This window comes from Phragmites australis, chromosome 11 (genome assembly GCF_958298935.1).
Source record: "Phragmites australis chromosome 11, lpPhrAust1.1, whole genome shotgun sequence".
Classification (NCBI taxonomy): Eukaryota; Viridiplantae; Streptophyta; class Magnoliopsida; order Poales; family Poaceae; genus Phragmites; species Phragmites australis.
The window spans coordinates 24,852,546-24,866,273 of record NC_084931.1 but is presented as its reverse complement, the minus strand read 5'-3'; the positions used below and the strand labels follow the sequence as shown (position 1 = coordinate 24,866,273).

The window sequence follows — 13,728 nt, the reverse complement described above, 5'->3', positions numbered from 1 at the left end:
CTGCATTCTCGACAGCTTTGGTAGCACCTGAAACGTATAGCAGTACGAGCGTACAGCGTCCAGACTGTTTCGGCACATACGGCTCCGGCGCCAAACGCGTATCTCATGGACGGGGTTAACTCGATTGATCCATACGGCCTCAAACTTGTAGATCTGTATTGTGATTTGAATACAGGCAGTCAGAAGCAGAAACACATGATATCTAGGGCCCCTCCTGGCTGCCTCACCGCACTAATGTCCCAGCGCCATCCCCAAACCTCACACCACCTGATGCTGTACTGATGCGTACATGGCAATGGCAATGGCAATGGCAATGGCGTCGTGGCGTCCTCTGCATCTCGACCAGAAGCACGCACGACCCATGTCCCTCGTGGCCTACCTGTTGTACAACCACTCGTACCTCCACCTCGCGCCAACTGCCCCCGTCGCTCTCGTCTCCGCCCTCTCGCTCTCCGGTCCAAGCATGCATCCCTACAAAACAGCCACGCATCTCTCGATCCACTCCTACTCGCTGCCCATTTTAGCACCCTGCCAGGTCCCAGCCCCTCCTGAATCCTCTCTCACTCACTCACTCTCTGCTGTTCATCCGTTTCGTTGATCTTGGCCTCGCGCGCCAGGCCACTCCGATCCCCGGGCGGGCCAATGGGGAACCCACCGGAGCTGTACTACGAGATCCTGCACGTCGCCAAGGACGCCTCCCCGCAGGGGGTCAGGGCGGCGTACAAGACACTGGCGCGGCAGTGGCACCCCGACAAGCACCCGCCCGCGTCCAGGCCCGAGGCCGAGGCACGGTTCAAGGCCATCACCGAGGCCTACGAGGTGACCGCCGATCGATGCCAATTCTTCCTGCGTGGTGCATGGTGATGCTGATTGTAGCGTTGCTGTTTTGGCAGGCGCTGCTGGACTGGCAGGAGAACAGGGCGGTGTTCGCCGCGTGGGACGAAGTGAGGAGTAGGGCGGCCAAGAAGGACAGCAACGTCGGGGATGCCACACCGGCTATAGCGAGAGCACGGGATGAGAAGGCCGGCGTGGCGGGGAGCGCCGGGCCCTGCACGCCGGCGTGGGAGTCGACCAAGAAGGTGTACAGCTCCTGCAGCAACGTCGCGGGCGGCGGGCGGCGCGCATTCGCCGAGTTCTCCAGCTACGTGGTGCGCAAGGCGCCGCCGCTGGAGTGCAAGGTGGAGTGCACCCTCGAGGAGCTCTGCAACGGGTGCAAGAAGGAGGTGAGGTACACCCGCGACGTCCTCACCAAGAACGGGTAAGCTGTCTCGCTCACCTAGGATGACGTAGAACCGTACGACGAATAGAGACATCCATGATTCATGTGTGCAGTTTTAACCTGTTTCTGACAGCATCATTGCCGTTTAGCGGTGTTCTCCACTCTCCAGTGAACTTAATGCCGTAAATCGTGTTTTTTTTTAAAAAAAGAATAAAAATAGCAATTTTTTGACAGCCTTTTATACTCTTTCCTATGTGATAGCAGAATATATTATGCTGCTAGACATGACAATATCCGCTGAAATTACAATTCCCACACCGGCGCAACTTGCATAGCTCTGAATTTAGAAAGGATCATTCAGTGTTCAGTCTGTACTCCTAGACAAAATGTTCCTAGAAAGTAGAAATCCATTTTGCCATTGTTTTTTGAGAGGTTTGTTCGCCAATGCTGGTGCCACTTTCAGATAAAAGAAAGGTAGTAAATATGTTAAAAATAAAAGGGTGCACCCATTTTCTGTTTAACCAGAAGAACCTTTACATTTTAACATGTGCTAGATAAATGCTTCTTTGAAAGCTTCAGGCTATGCAAGCAGAGCTGTTACTGTGACACCAAATACTTTAAGCCGAATTATGGGGTGTACTTTATGGAACAAAATCTTAACAAGCACTCCACATTAAGGGAGACACTCAAGCAGTTCAGTGGTACAACCTTTCAGGTTATGGGGGTTAGTTTCTCCAGCCAGTCACAGGCCACTTTTATCGCCAAAATATTCAGCTTGCTCTGCATTAGACATGAAATCTTTACTCATCCGTCGTTTGCTGTCTGCCTCCTGCCCCTGTGTCATCTACCCTATTATTGCAAGGTTATGTCCAACCTATCACACACCAATGCAATGACTCAATGAGATCAGCAAGATTCTGAAGCTGGGCATGGGGAATCAGTGTCCCAAACCTTATCTTGATCAGCCATGCAATTTCTAAGAGCTCATGTTTGTTAGAATGCCTTCCTTTTGGAGGTTATCGCCTATCAGAAGTGGTCCTTTTGGGCATTAAGTGGTGTGTAATGCATGCTGCCTGCATGTGAGGGTGCTGGCCGATCGAGCAGGGATAAGCTACCCAGTGACTCTGCACTTCCCTTATTCCTGTGCTACTGACTGGACTGACGGCTTACCATGCTCACCTTTCACGCTACTGACCGACTGACGTACATTTCTGAATCCTGACAGACTGATCACCAAGAAGGAGGTGACGCAGACCATCCGGGTGAAACCCGGGTGGAGGAAAGGCACGGCGGTGACGCTGGAGGGCGCGGGCGACGAGCGGCCAGGCTGCCTGACGGGCGACGCCGTGTTTGTTATAACGGAGAAGAGGCACAAGCGGTTCAAGAGGCTCGGCGACGACCTGGTGCTGAAGGCGCAGGTCCCGCTGGTGACCGCGCTGACCGGGTGGTCGCTCTCGTTCAGGCTGCTTGGTGGCGACAAGTTCCGGTGCTCATTCCGCGACGAGGTCATCTGCCCCGGGTACGTGAAGGTCGTGAAGGGCGGAGGCATGCCCGTCGCCGGCGGCGAGAAGGGCGCGCGCGGGGACCTGAGGTTGAAGTTTGATGTCGTCTTCCCCGAGAACCTCACTGACGAGCAGCGGAAGGGGCTCGCCGAGATCCTCGGAGGCTGCGCCTGATGCTTCCTGATCCTCTCTGATGCTGCGTTTTGTGACGACTTCTTTGTCGTGTAAATTTTTGTTACGCTTTTGTTAATACTCAGAACAGGACTCTAGAACACATACACATCGATGTCCTTGTACATAGATTAGAGGCTGTTTTCGTTCTGATTACATAATTGCAAAGTGCAAGAGCAGTGATCCTTGCCGTTTTGATTTCGTTCGCATCACTACATTTGTTTCTCTTGAAACCTAGCTGCAAAGCATTCTACAGTCACGCCAAAATGTGTCATATCAGGTAGGGTCGAGTCCGTGGGACATGGATACTCTACAGTATTATATGGTACAGTAATAATTACTAATATATGAGTTTAATCTCACATGTCAGTGACGATACAGTACTATAGAGGATCTCTTCGTGTCCATATGACCTATCGTATTCTGATGTCTTCGATGGTCTCGAAATTTAGTACCAGTTACCACAATTTGGTACTTCTAAAGGATGGTAAAAATAAACTATTGCAAATGAGAACATGTTACTCATGTAAGTGCAGCATTGCCTAACTCGTCACTTAATTGTTTCATGAGCCACGATCGGCTGGCAGAGGAGCCTAAGTACCCAAGAGCGCAAACTCAGTCTTCTTTTTTTAGTGCTGAAAGGGCTATGCAGATGCGTAATATCGGTGCCATAGTTAAAAACAGATCGGACCGCTGGTTTAGCCGCAGACCAGAACCGGTGCCATGTTTGGTCTGCTCAAACGAAAAGACTAGACACGTACTGAACCATTGTGAATCGATCGAGACCGGTTGAACCGGCGACTTTTCTCTGCCCTCCCGACGGTCCGACCACCTGCAATACTTGCAACGCGAAGCGTTGAAAATATTACAGTAATATACTTATGTTGGGCCTCAAGTTGTGATAGACGGGATATTAAATATACTTACGCTTTGTTCGCTCATTATACTACTGAAAATCAATAGCTTATTATTTTCTATAAACCAGTGGTCCGACTATCAATCAAACCGTTGAACCGAGATGATCATCGGCCAGGTTTTTTTCATAATATGACTAGTACCCTGACACATCAGCACAGTAAAGCAGACTGACTCAATGAGACGACAATGCAAAGATATTAGACCATGCACAAACATATTCTTTTTATTTCATTTCCTTCCCAATTTCTTTTATCATCCTTTTTCTCTTTTTTCTGTTTCATCTTCAACAGTTTTTCTTCGAAGGGATTCGTGAAGGGTAAGAAGAGAGAATCTCGTTCTAAAGCGAATGACCTTTGGAATCCCTTTGCTATGGAAACCATAAAAAGAAACCGTTTGAGCACTGAAGAGAACGAAAATTTCTTTGCGAAGAGATTATGGACCCTGACGAGAATCAGTTAGAGATGGTCTTACTACATTTGTGTAGGATTGATTACACACAAAATATACAATCATAAGGGGTGAATGATTATGGAAGTTAAATTAAAATTTTAATTCACCCTAACAAAAATATTCAATTTAATTGTGAAAACCAGTTTGGAACATGCTACTATCACATCACTAAAAGCGATATCCTGAAAGATTTAACCGGAGATTGCCCTCCAATTTTTACCGTAGAAACTAGACAATTAAAAAATATTATAATAAAAATTAAGTCAACCGTATCCTTGGATCTAGTGTTATGAAGTTCGTAAATAGACTATCACAGGTGGTAATAAAAATTGATTAAACTTAAATATAGTAATTATGCAACAATTAAAAAATCGAACGTTACTCGCTGTGGGAAGCCGGCCGCGGGTCTGCAACACGGTGCCTGTATGCTGCAGCCTCTCTAACCCTCCCTGCTTCTGATCTGCCGGAGTGCTCCAAGTGAAAAGAGCCCAGCCAAGAGAGGGGCACGGGGCGGAGCCTTGATGGGAGAGATACGTGGACTGAGTTGAGCTGGCGTGAGGAACTCGAGAGGAGTTAGTGCGGAAGTGTCGCTAATTGTGGGCTGGACTAGTAAAAGGTGCTCCACTAAGAGAGGTCTAAATTTTTGGTTTTTAAAATTATCTTAAGTAGATATTTAAAAATTTATTCTTTATAATATTATTATAGTATCATCTAATATTATTACAGTATCTTTTATTTTTTTATTTTTAACAGTTTTTTTATTTTTCCTATCTTTTATTATTTTTCTCCTCCTTTCAAACATATGATAATCCTCTCACTACATTAATACCGCAGCTCCAAATGATCGGCACATTTGCAACTCCAGACGCTATAGTAACAGGTGCATGTATCACTATAGCGCTGTATAGCGTTTCTGCTGGAGCTGTTGCGGACGTTGCGATCGGCAAAAAGTACGTCCACAGCGGCTCCGCTGGAGTCAGCCTAATGAAAAAAGGCCGCAAAAATATCTACGCGGCACGCCACCACAAAAGATCAGAACCCTCTCCCTGCCACCCGGGCCCATCTGCATTGGACCCCACCGCCAGCCCCACGAGCCCTCATCCGTCTCGGTGTCGGCAGCCGAGCCGCCTCCACAAATAGCCCACCACGCAGGCGGTCCACCAGACCAAACGCCGTGAAGAACCGTCTTCCAATCTCCCGTGCGCTCGCCTGGCCTGCCTCGTGCCGTGTGGCCTCTGGCCGCACTTGCTTCGGTTGCTTGCCTGCCTTCTCCGGCTGGACTCCTCGCATCCGCCGCGGCGTCAACGCGTCTTCGCTGCCCGGAGAGTCTCTCCCCTCCGTCTCCGGCTCCCAGATCCGGCGCCCATGGCGAGGAACCCGGGCTGCACCGTCTTCATAGGTGAGATCTCCTCTCCCCCCGCGTCCCCTCCTGCTCGAGGCCCGCCCGAGTGGCCCGGCGCGGCGGTTCCGGCGGCGTTTCTGGTTGTCTGTGCTGGAACTAGTGGATTTGGTCGGTTGCTGGCGCTGTTATCTCCACCCCCAAATTGGGATGTTTCGGACTTGCTCCTGTTCTGTCCGTTGGTTCCATTCGGTTAATTACTGTAGTTTGCGTTGCTCGCGAGGTTTGGTCTTTTTCTGCGCCCCAGCTGGTGTTGTTTGCTAGGGTCATTTCATGGGTTCCGCCTAGTAATTAGGTGCTGAATTGAATGAAATTGTGGTTTGCGTTTAGGGTTTCGGGTTGCCCTCCCGGATTCTTATATTAGGTAGCCTTCCATGCTTAAGATGGTGTAATGCAGGAGCTTTGCCACCCCCCCCCCCCACCCCGGTTTAGTTTTTATTTGGGTTAATTGTGTGAGGTTCTGTCGTAATCTTTCCCCAGTGAAAAAGACTAATGATCTTAAATTGGTGTGCATCACTGGAAAATTGGCATTCATAACATGTAAAGGCATAGAGCTAATTGTACAAACCCAAAACAGTAGCAAGTTATGGATGCTTGATATGGTCAGGGGTGTCATCTATGGTTTGAGAATAATACACGGTATTGCAAGCCATGCTCATCATGACACCATGTTGCACTTAATGTTTGAGTTGAGCGTTAGTAGTTTTAAATTGTTACAACAAAGATTTTGATCCTTCCATTATTGTGAAGTAAGGAATATGAAAACTTTGCCTGGCACATGAGGATCTGTTGTGTTTTTTGTTTGACTAGTAGGTGTTCTCAGCTTGTTGGTTGCATAATATAGTCTTGCTGCTTTATGAACTTCTTTTGCGATGTTTTATGCATAACTTCACGTGTATGTTGTGGTTTCCTTATCCTGATATCTTGCTGTTGGTGTTGGTGCAGTGCTGATACTAGTTTAACGTTTGGTTATTTTGTTACTCTGCCTCTTGTTTCTGTACTTCAAATATAATAACCTACTCCTCTTGTATTGTATTAATTCTGTAACTGTATTTTTTTTTTCTTAAATAGGTAACTTGGATGAAAAGGTACCTGAGAGGGTTTTGTATGAGATTCTTATTCAGGTAGGTCGTGTTGTAGACCTACACATTCCTCGTGACAAGGAAACTAGTCGATCAAAAGGTTATGCTTTTGCTGAGTACGAAACAGAGGAGATTGCCCAGTATGCTGTTAGGCTATTTTCTGGCCTTGTTCGACTTCATAATAAAACACTTAGATTTGCGGTGCGTTTCTTTTTGCTCCCTTTTTAATATGAATTATTTTAGTATAGCTGTACAGTTGAATGTTAGTGCTTTCTTTATGGTATATCTGTTATGCACTGAACATGATACTGCTTGTGATGATGGACTCAATTTGGGACAAGTGCAATATGATATTGTAATTTACTAGTTGAGGTTCTTGGCTTACTATGTTTTCTACGTATTAGCAAAAGGCTACACCCTGACATAATTGCATTTATTGGACAGATCTCTGGGCAAGACAAACCCTCTTCAAATGGCAATAATCCTGTTACTCCTAGATTGAACCCTATACCACCGCCAAAACCTCCTCAACTTATGAGATCAAGTGATACTCCTTTGTCACAACATACTGTGGTGAATGGAAGGATTGCAGGCTATGGTATTTCACCAAATCATTCATACGATGCCCACTCTCAACGTAAGAGAATTTCTTTGGTACTTTCGGAATACGAGAAATTTAATGTTAAATTTTGTGTTAAATCTTATAATTTTGTTTTTGACCAGCACCATCAAGTGGGTTACCCAGCAGGGGAGCAAGCAATGGTACATACGAGTATAGTAGCCGTGTCTTTGGTTCTGTTCTGAATGATGTTAGCCGTCGAGCTGCAAGGGATCCAATTCCATACCCGTCCTACTAGCATGTTGAGCTCCGATGAATGTACTGTGCTAACATGATAGGACCGGTGAAGCCACTGTCTGTTGTCTCAGCCATCTGTAAGGTTATCTCTGTACTCACCATTTCATGCCTGTAAATATGGGTTATGGTGGTAGGAAATATGCTTGTCTTTTGGGTTCTTCTGTTGTTTACATTGTTGTCAGACATGCTGTAGTGATAAGGCCTTGCCTCCACTAATGTAGCTGACTGGCTGACTAGGAATTACCAACTCTATAGTTACATGAATGGGGTGGCAATTTGTTCTTTGTTTCTGTTTTAGTATTTAAGTGTCGTTAGTTGTTGCTCGTGGTCTAGCAGGACCAAATTGGTGTTTGAGCTATGAGTATTTGGTGGATTTTTGTGCTTTTCATTCCAGTTGGGTCTGTATTGTGTTGGACATGAAAAAGGGGACATGTTGATTAAACGAAAATCAGGAAAATTACCCTGAGTTATAGTTCTTTATGAATATTTGGTTTATATATCACTTGTTTGCTTGAGTAGTATTTGTGTGGTAGCAACAGGCAATCAGGCATTCATCATCCCACTACTGGTTCTGAGTGATCAAGTCATATCTCTTCTGTTACCTGGCTGCTTTTGTTCCAGTTGTTGCAAATTGCAATTTTATTAGTTATCACTTCCAAGTTCGGTAGCCTGGAAGTTGTCTCTGCTGGAATTCTCACCTCACTTTTGAATTCAGATTTTGCATTGTTCCGATGGTAATGCATCTGTTGAAAAGTCGCTAATCAGCTGACCCTGTTATTCATCAAGATGGGTCAGTTGCTGCTCATTGCTCATCAGGTTGTATTTGGAAGCTCCTTGCCTGTGAGCTCGTGTACATGCAGGTATTGGAGGAAGCAATGATACTAGGTTGATACTTCTGAAAGGGAATGCTAGTGTATCCCTTTGGAGCTTCAAGATGCAGGTTATTAAGAGTTTGTAATGATTGAATAATTGGTACAAAAATGTCTGAGCCGTCTCTGAAGAGACGGATCAATCGGGATTCAAGAAAGACAAAGTTGCACCATTCGATGCCATAACCATGCTTCTCGGTTCCATTATACGGCGTAACTGTTCGCCTGCATTTGGGATATGCTTGACATCAGAAATGTATTTCGATAATATTACGGTGCAAAGGCAAGTGGCTGTAAGACTAGAACTGGCAGAACTTTGAAAGGCCAGTTCATTTGAACCTTTGTGCTGGCCTCCAGAATCGAACAGTTCTTGCATGGCATCAAAGTTGCCTGGAGACTGTTACGAACCAAAGTGAACAACGCCGGAAACTGTCAGGCAACTGTCCGGTGGTTATGCATGCCTGTTGGGCAATGTATATTCATTTAGGAGGGATGTCTTTCGAACTGCATTAATATAACTATTCATCGTGCATAAATACATACATCTAGTAATGAGAATAATCTGTTGAATCCATTTTTGTATCTCTGTCTTTATATTCAATTTAGTTTAAACAAGTAATCAGCAGGCTCTGCACTGAGTGAATGTAAAGAAGAACAAGAGGCACGAAAGCCTTCATTGATCTCATGTGAGCGTCATGGCGAATTTGAATATTGATGGCTTTGGCGATTGCCCTCCTTCGTGTTCTGTGCCAAGACTGTCATCACCGCCTGAACCATTACTTCAGGTGTCGTTGTGGTCTTCATTTTGCCCAAGGTCGTCATCACCACCATGCTCCCTAGGGCCACGGTTCGTGGTCATCATGGCCACCCCTTCCTCCATGGTCACGATTGTCATGGTCCTCGCCTGCTTCGTCGTCTTTGGGTCAACGTGCATGTTGCTGGCCCTAGCACCACTTCGGCCACAACTAACACGTGGCGTCATCAACCTGAGGTCGCCTCCGCGTGCCTTGACTTCTTCCCTACCCATGGCTTCACGCCATTCACCTTCAGCCTGAACGTGAGCACCTCCGATCCACCGCCACCACAACTGGATGTCCCAGCCAATGTCAACTCGGAGCTCCTAACCTTGACGCTCGTGCTGGTCGCCCAGGTCGCATCGCCATCATGGTAGTGCGCTGCTTCAGCAGTGACACCCTGATGGCCACTATAGCGAATATGATCCTTTTAGGGTATGTATGTGATTTTGATGATTAATGATGATATAGTTAATGGGACTAATATGTTTGTCAAGTATATATTTTAGTAGATCTTATAGTTGCAATATATGAAGAAGATATCGAAGTGGGATAAAGATTGGATTCAATTGGGCAAATCTCAGGAAAATTATACACACAGGATGGTTCGGCGTTGAGGCATTTATACACGCTGGAGCATTTTCCCCGGCAGTTTATACACGCCGGATGATCCGACGCTCAGAGGCTTATACATGCTAGAGCATTCTCATAAGAGTGCCGATTGTCGGGCACTTGTATTAGCTTGACCCATCGTCGATGGCAGTACGTTCCAATCACCAACCAACAATTCTGCGAGAATCGGGTCCATTCGTGCCGAGCCGGGCCGTGCCGTCCATCGTGCCAAGACCCTAGGCATGGCACCGCTCGCGTGTCCGTGTCGTGCTAGCCTGGCCCAATTTTTCTTGTGTGTCGTGTCATGGGTCGTGCCAAATCGTCATGCCATGGGTTGCCCTAATTCGGTCTAGCCCAAGTCCCACCTCTAAGTAGGGGGATGGGTTGTCTCGCTCGCCTATTTTGGCTTGTGGAATACGTGCTGGCTTAGGATAGTTTGAGCAGATGGGTTGGGTCGGGTCATTCGGGGATGGCTAGGTCAAATGCATGAATTGAGTCCATTCCGTATCTGTTTTACGTTTTCCTTCGATAAGCAGCGATTGCAGAAGGTTGCCTCCATTCCAGAGGTATCTGCGGCAATGCAAATGCTTGCAAAACTATCTCCGTCAGCTCAAGCGAGCGGTTAGCACGCCACTCCGGCGAGAAGCATACGGCACACCCGGCGAGACGAATCACGACATTTTTGCTGCCTGCTTCTCCGCCCCCCAGACAGTGATCCTTTCTTCAGGGTATCATCAGCAATGCCTGCGGTCTGCTGCCTTATTCGTGCCATCACAGCTAAGCCCACACTGACAGCATGAGCATCCTCACGCAAAGGGCCTCGCAAACTGAACCTCCTCGCCGTGAAGGGATCGGATGACAGATAGCCGGCGTGTTCCACGCGCGATGATCCGAGCCCTGCATTTCCCTGCCCCGTCGCCCCCCTCGGTTCCAGCAGGTGCTCAGAAGTCTCAGATTCGCCGCGTGTTCATGAACAAAGCCACCGGAGATTAGAGCTGTGTCAAGCACCTGCAAACATCGCTGCAACGATGGTTTGTAATTTGCAGCTAGGGTTAACCTAAAAGTTCGCGCATTTCTTTGCGATTTCTTTTCCTGAGGTGAACCTGAATTGTTCGTGTACACTGAAGGCGCTGACGGAGAGGCAGCCGCAGCCGGAGAAGAAGGCGCCGCGGGCGAGACCGATGTCGGGGAAGGCCGCCGTGATGCTTTGCGCGACTAGCTTCTTCGTGGGGCTGCTGTTCAGCGGCCGGATGACGCTGCTGACGCCGCCGTCGAGCACCCCTTCCGGGCACGGCTCCAGGATCTCTGTTTTTGCAGACGACTGCGACCAAAGGCGTGTAAGTAAGCACGCCTGCAATGAAAAACTTTCATTGAACACCCGTTTTAAGCAATACTTATTTATTCCTTTCAGAAGATGGAAGAGAGTAATCCGAATGATATTATGAAGGAGGTGTCAAGAACTCATTTGGCCATCCAGTGAGTAGTCCCAACTCCCTATGCTGTAGAATACATGCCCCAAAGTGTTTTTGTTAACTTGGAACGTTCATGCATGAGTTCTGAAGACTGAGCTTACGTGCGTCACACATGCATGTACAGGTCCCTGGACAAGTCTGTGTCGTCGCTGGAGATGGAGCTGGCCGTGGAGCGAGCCAAGCGGAACGGCGGCCTGGGCATGGCCGTGCCGTCCAGGGGCCTCCCGAAGGCGTTCGTGGTGATCGGCATCAACACGGCCTTCAGCAGCAAGAAGCGGCGGGACTCGCTCCGCGACACCTGGGTGCCCCGAGGGGAGAAGCTGCGGCGGCTGGAGAAGGAGAAGGGGATCGTGATCCGGTTCGTGATCGGGCACAGCGCGACGCCGGGCGGCGCGCTGGACCGCGCCATCGACGTGGAGGAGGCGGCGACGGCTGACTTCCTGCGCCTCGACCACGTGGAGGGCTACCACGAGCTGTCGACCAAGACCAGGACCTACTTCGCGACCGCCGTCGCCACCTGGGACGCCGAATTGTACGTCAAGGTCGACGACGACGTCCACGTCAACCTGGGGATGCTGACGAACAGGCTCGCCAAGTACAGGACGAGGCCCAGGGTCTACGTTGGCTGCATGAAGTCCGGCCCAGTTCTGTCACAGAAGTAAATCGTTGCTCTCCTCCATCATGTAACTAGTGCTAGGACTTGGGCCAGGCCGTGAGTTGTAACAGCACCAGAATTTCTATTTACATTACATTTCTTTGTACTGAATGGTCACCGTGCATGGCTGCAGGGGCGTGAAGTACCACGAGCCGGAGTACTGGAAGTTCGGGGACGAGGGCAACAAGTACTTCCGCCACGCCACGGGCCAGATCTACGCCGTCTCCAGGGACCTCGCCTCCTACATCTCCATAAACAAGTAAGCATGCATGCGTGTCTCCATCGCATATGTTAGCTTCCATGGCTCCGTTCGCGCGCGCATGCACGCCGAGGGTGACTGACGCTGACCATGTGTGCGTACGCGCGGCGAAAACAACGCAGGCCGATCCTTCACAGGTTTGCGAACGAGGACGTGTCGCTCGGCGCGTGGCTCCTCGGGCTGGAGGTCGAGCACGTCGACGACCGCAGCCTCTGCTGCGCCACGCCGCCAGGTACTGACCTGACCACCACACGCTAGCCGCGTCCTGTATCGAGCACCGTTGGGGGAAGCCAAAAAAAAAAAAGATATTCGTGCGCAGCTGGAGCAGCTACTTGAGCCGCCATGTGACGAACGGATGGCTAAATGCTGTTGCTTACATGTTTTTGCTCTTTCTTGCTCTGCTCTGTAGACTGCGAGTGGAAGAAGCAGGCCGGGAACGTGTGCGCGGCGTCCTTCGACTGGTCGTGCAGCGGCATCTGCAAGTCGGTTGACAGGATGAGGGCCATCCACAGCGCCTGCGGCGAGGGCGACGGCGCCGTCTGGAGCTCCGCCATCTGATTCTGATCTGATGATCCACCGAAACCACGATCGGCGCCAGCTTTTTTGAAGGTTTTGGTTCATTTCGATCTAAATCTTTCTGGGACTTGGGAACTGAGATACACGCGCGCGCGTACCTGGCGACCTGCATTCGCATGTGCTGGCTGCAAACTAGTGCTGTTGGAGGTTGCAGCCCAATGTGCTTGCGGTCGTGCTGTTTGGCTTTGCAGAATTGGAAGGGAGTTGGAGGATTTCCCTTTTTAACTATTCTTTTGCTAGCTTAAATGACCCTTTTTAGCTCAATGTCACAGCAAGAGTACATCGGTCAACACTCAATATAGTGTACCGCTACGAATAAATGGTGGTTCGTCGTATTTTCAGAGGAACTTTGTGTTGATATACCTGCACGATCGATCTTGATATCTGCAGCACATTTTACATCGAGTCGTAGGAAATTTGGAATCTCAGGGGGAGAGAATCAGCGATTTTTTTTTAAAAAAAATTATTTTATTGGAAAATTTCAAAAACAATAGTTAAATTCAAAAAATGATAAGAATAGGTACATATCCGCATACAGAATATCGATAAGGGACTATCGGTATTCGTGTGCCAACAGTTTATGTGAAATTATACCTAGGGACCTGTCGGCAATCGGAATGCGGATTAAAGGTTTGTCAGCATTCCACGTGCCGACATTCATCCGGATGGACACTGATAAGGGTGTCACGGTAGCGGCTAGCTAACAGGCCCGTCAGCAAATGGAATACCGACAGACCGACAACTATCTCTTTTAATTGATTTTTATTAATAATTAGAAGAATATCGTGTATTTAATGAAACGCTCCATTCCTAGGCTCGCGTACTGGCTCAGCCCTTAAACAAAATCAAAGGCACGACCGTCCCCCTTCCCCTATTTTTTATTTCATTCTCTAT

At 48.3% G+C, this 13,728-nt stretch overlaps 3 protein-coding genes across 5 annotated transcripts; all 3 read left to right on the top strand.

Moving 5' to 3' along the window:
• The first annotated feature begins 448 nt into the window (after positions 1–448).
• On the top strand, positions 449–3,077 carry LOC133885311 (uncharacterized). Its single transcript, XM_062325004.1, has 3 exons — positions 449–819; positions 894–1,258; positions 2,445–3,077. The coding sequence occupies exons 1-3, from the start codon at positions 643–645 to the stop codon at positions 2,893–2,895; spliced, it is 993 nt and encodes a 330-aa protein (XP_062180988.1). The 5' UTR covers positions 449–642; the 3' UTR covers positions 2,896–3,077.
• Positions 3,078–5,413: 2,336 nt separating this feature from the next.
• On the top strand, positions 5,414–8,081 carry LOC133884713 (uncharacterized). Of its 2 annotated transcripts, none has more exons than XM_062324226.1 (4): positions 5,414–5,659; positions 6,731–6,783; positions 7,186–7,378; positions 7,465–8,081. In XM_062324226.1, exons 1-4 carry the CDS (start codon positions 5,626–5,628, stop codon positions 7,596–7,598), a joined length of 414 nt encoding a protein of 137 aa, XP_062180210.1. In that variant the 5' UTR covers positions 5,414–5,625; the 3' UTR covers positions 7,599–8,081. The 2 variants fall into 2 exon arrangements, with proteins under 2 accessions (XP_062180210.1, XP_062180209.1); XM_062324225.1 differs by having other exon boundaries at positions 5,415–5,659; positions 6,731–6,942.
• Positions 8,082–9,344: 1,263 nt separating this feature from the next.
• LOC133885381 (probable beta-1,3-galactosyltransferase 8) lies at positions 9,345–12,816 on the top strand. Of its 2 annotated transcripts, XM_062325092.1 has the most exons (7): positions 9,345–9,356; positions 11,000–11,209; positions 11,284–11,348; positions 11,469–12,002; positions 12,133–12,258; positions 12,381–12,490; positions 12,668–12,816. In XM_062325092.1, exons 1-7 carry the CDS (start codon positions 9,345–9,347, stop codon positions 12,814–12,816), a joined length of 1,206 nt encoding a protein of 401 aa, XP_062181076.1. The 2 variants fall into 2 exon arrangements, with proteins under 2 accessions (XP_062181076.1, XP_062181077.1); XM_062325093.1 differs by lacking the exon at positions 9,345–9,356 and having other exon boundaries at positions 11,075–11,207; positions 11,261–11,348.
• Positions 12,817–13,728: the final 912 nt, after the last annotated feature.

Coding starts and splice junctions, on each gene's coding strand:
- LOC133885311 (XM_062325004.1), top strand. CDS start 643: ATGGGGAACCCACCGGAGCTGTACTACGAGATCCTGCACGTCGCCAAG. Junction 820..893: donor CCATCACCGAGGCCTACGAG/GTGACCGCCGAT, acceptor CTGTTTTGGCAG/GCGCTGCTGGACTGGCAGGA. Junction 1,259..2,444: donor GACGTCCTCACCAAGAACGG/GTAAGCTGTCTC, acceptor GAATCCTGACAG/ACTGATCACCAAGAAGGAGG.
- LOC133884713 (XM_062324225.1), top strand. CDS start 5,626: ATGGCGAGGAACCCGGGCTGCACCGTCTTCATAG. Junction 5,660..6,730: donor GGGCTGCACCGTCTTCATAG/GTGAGATCTCCT, acceptor TTTCTTAAATAG/GTAACTTGGATGAAAAGGTA. Junction 7,379..7,464: donor ATACGATGCCCACTCTCAAC/GTAAGAGAATTT, acceptor GTTTTTGACCAG/CACCATCAAGTGGGTTACCC.
- LOC133885381 (XM_062325092.1), top strand. Junction 12,259..12,380: donor TCCTACATCTCCATAAACAA/GTAAGCATGCAT, acceptor AAAACAACGCAG/GCCGATCCTTCACAGGTTTG. Junction 12,491..12,667: donor CTGCTGCGCCACGCCGCCAG/GTACTGACCTGA, acceptor TCTGCTCTGTAG/ACTGCGAGTGGAAGAAGCAG.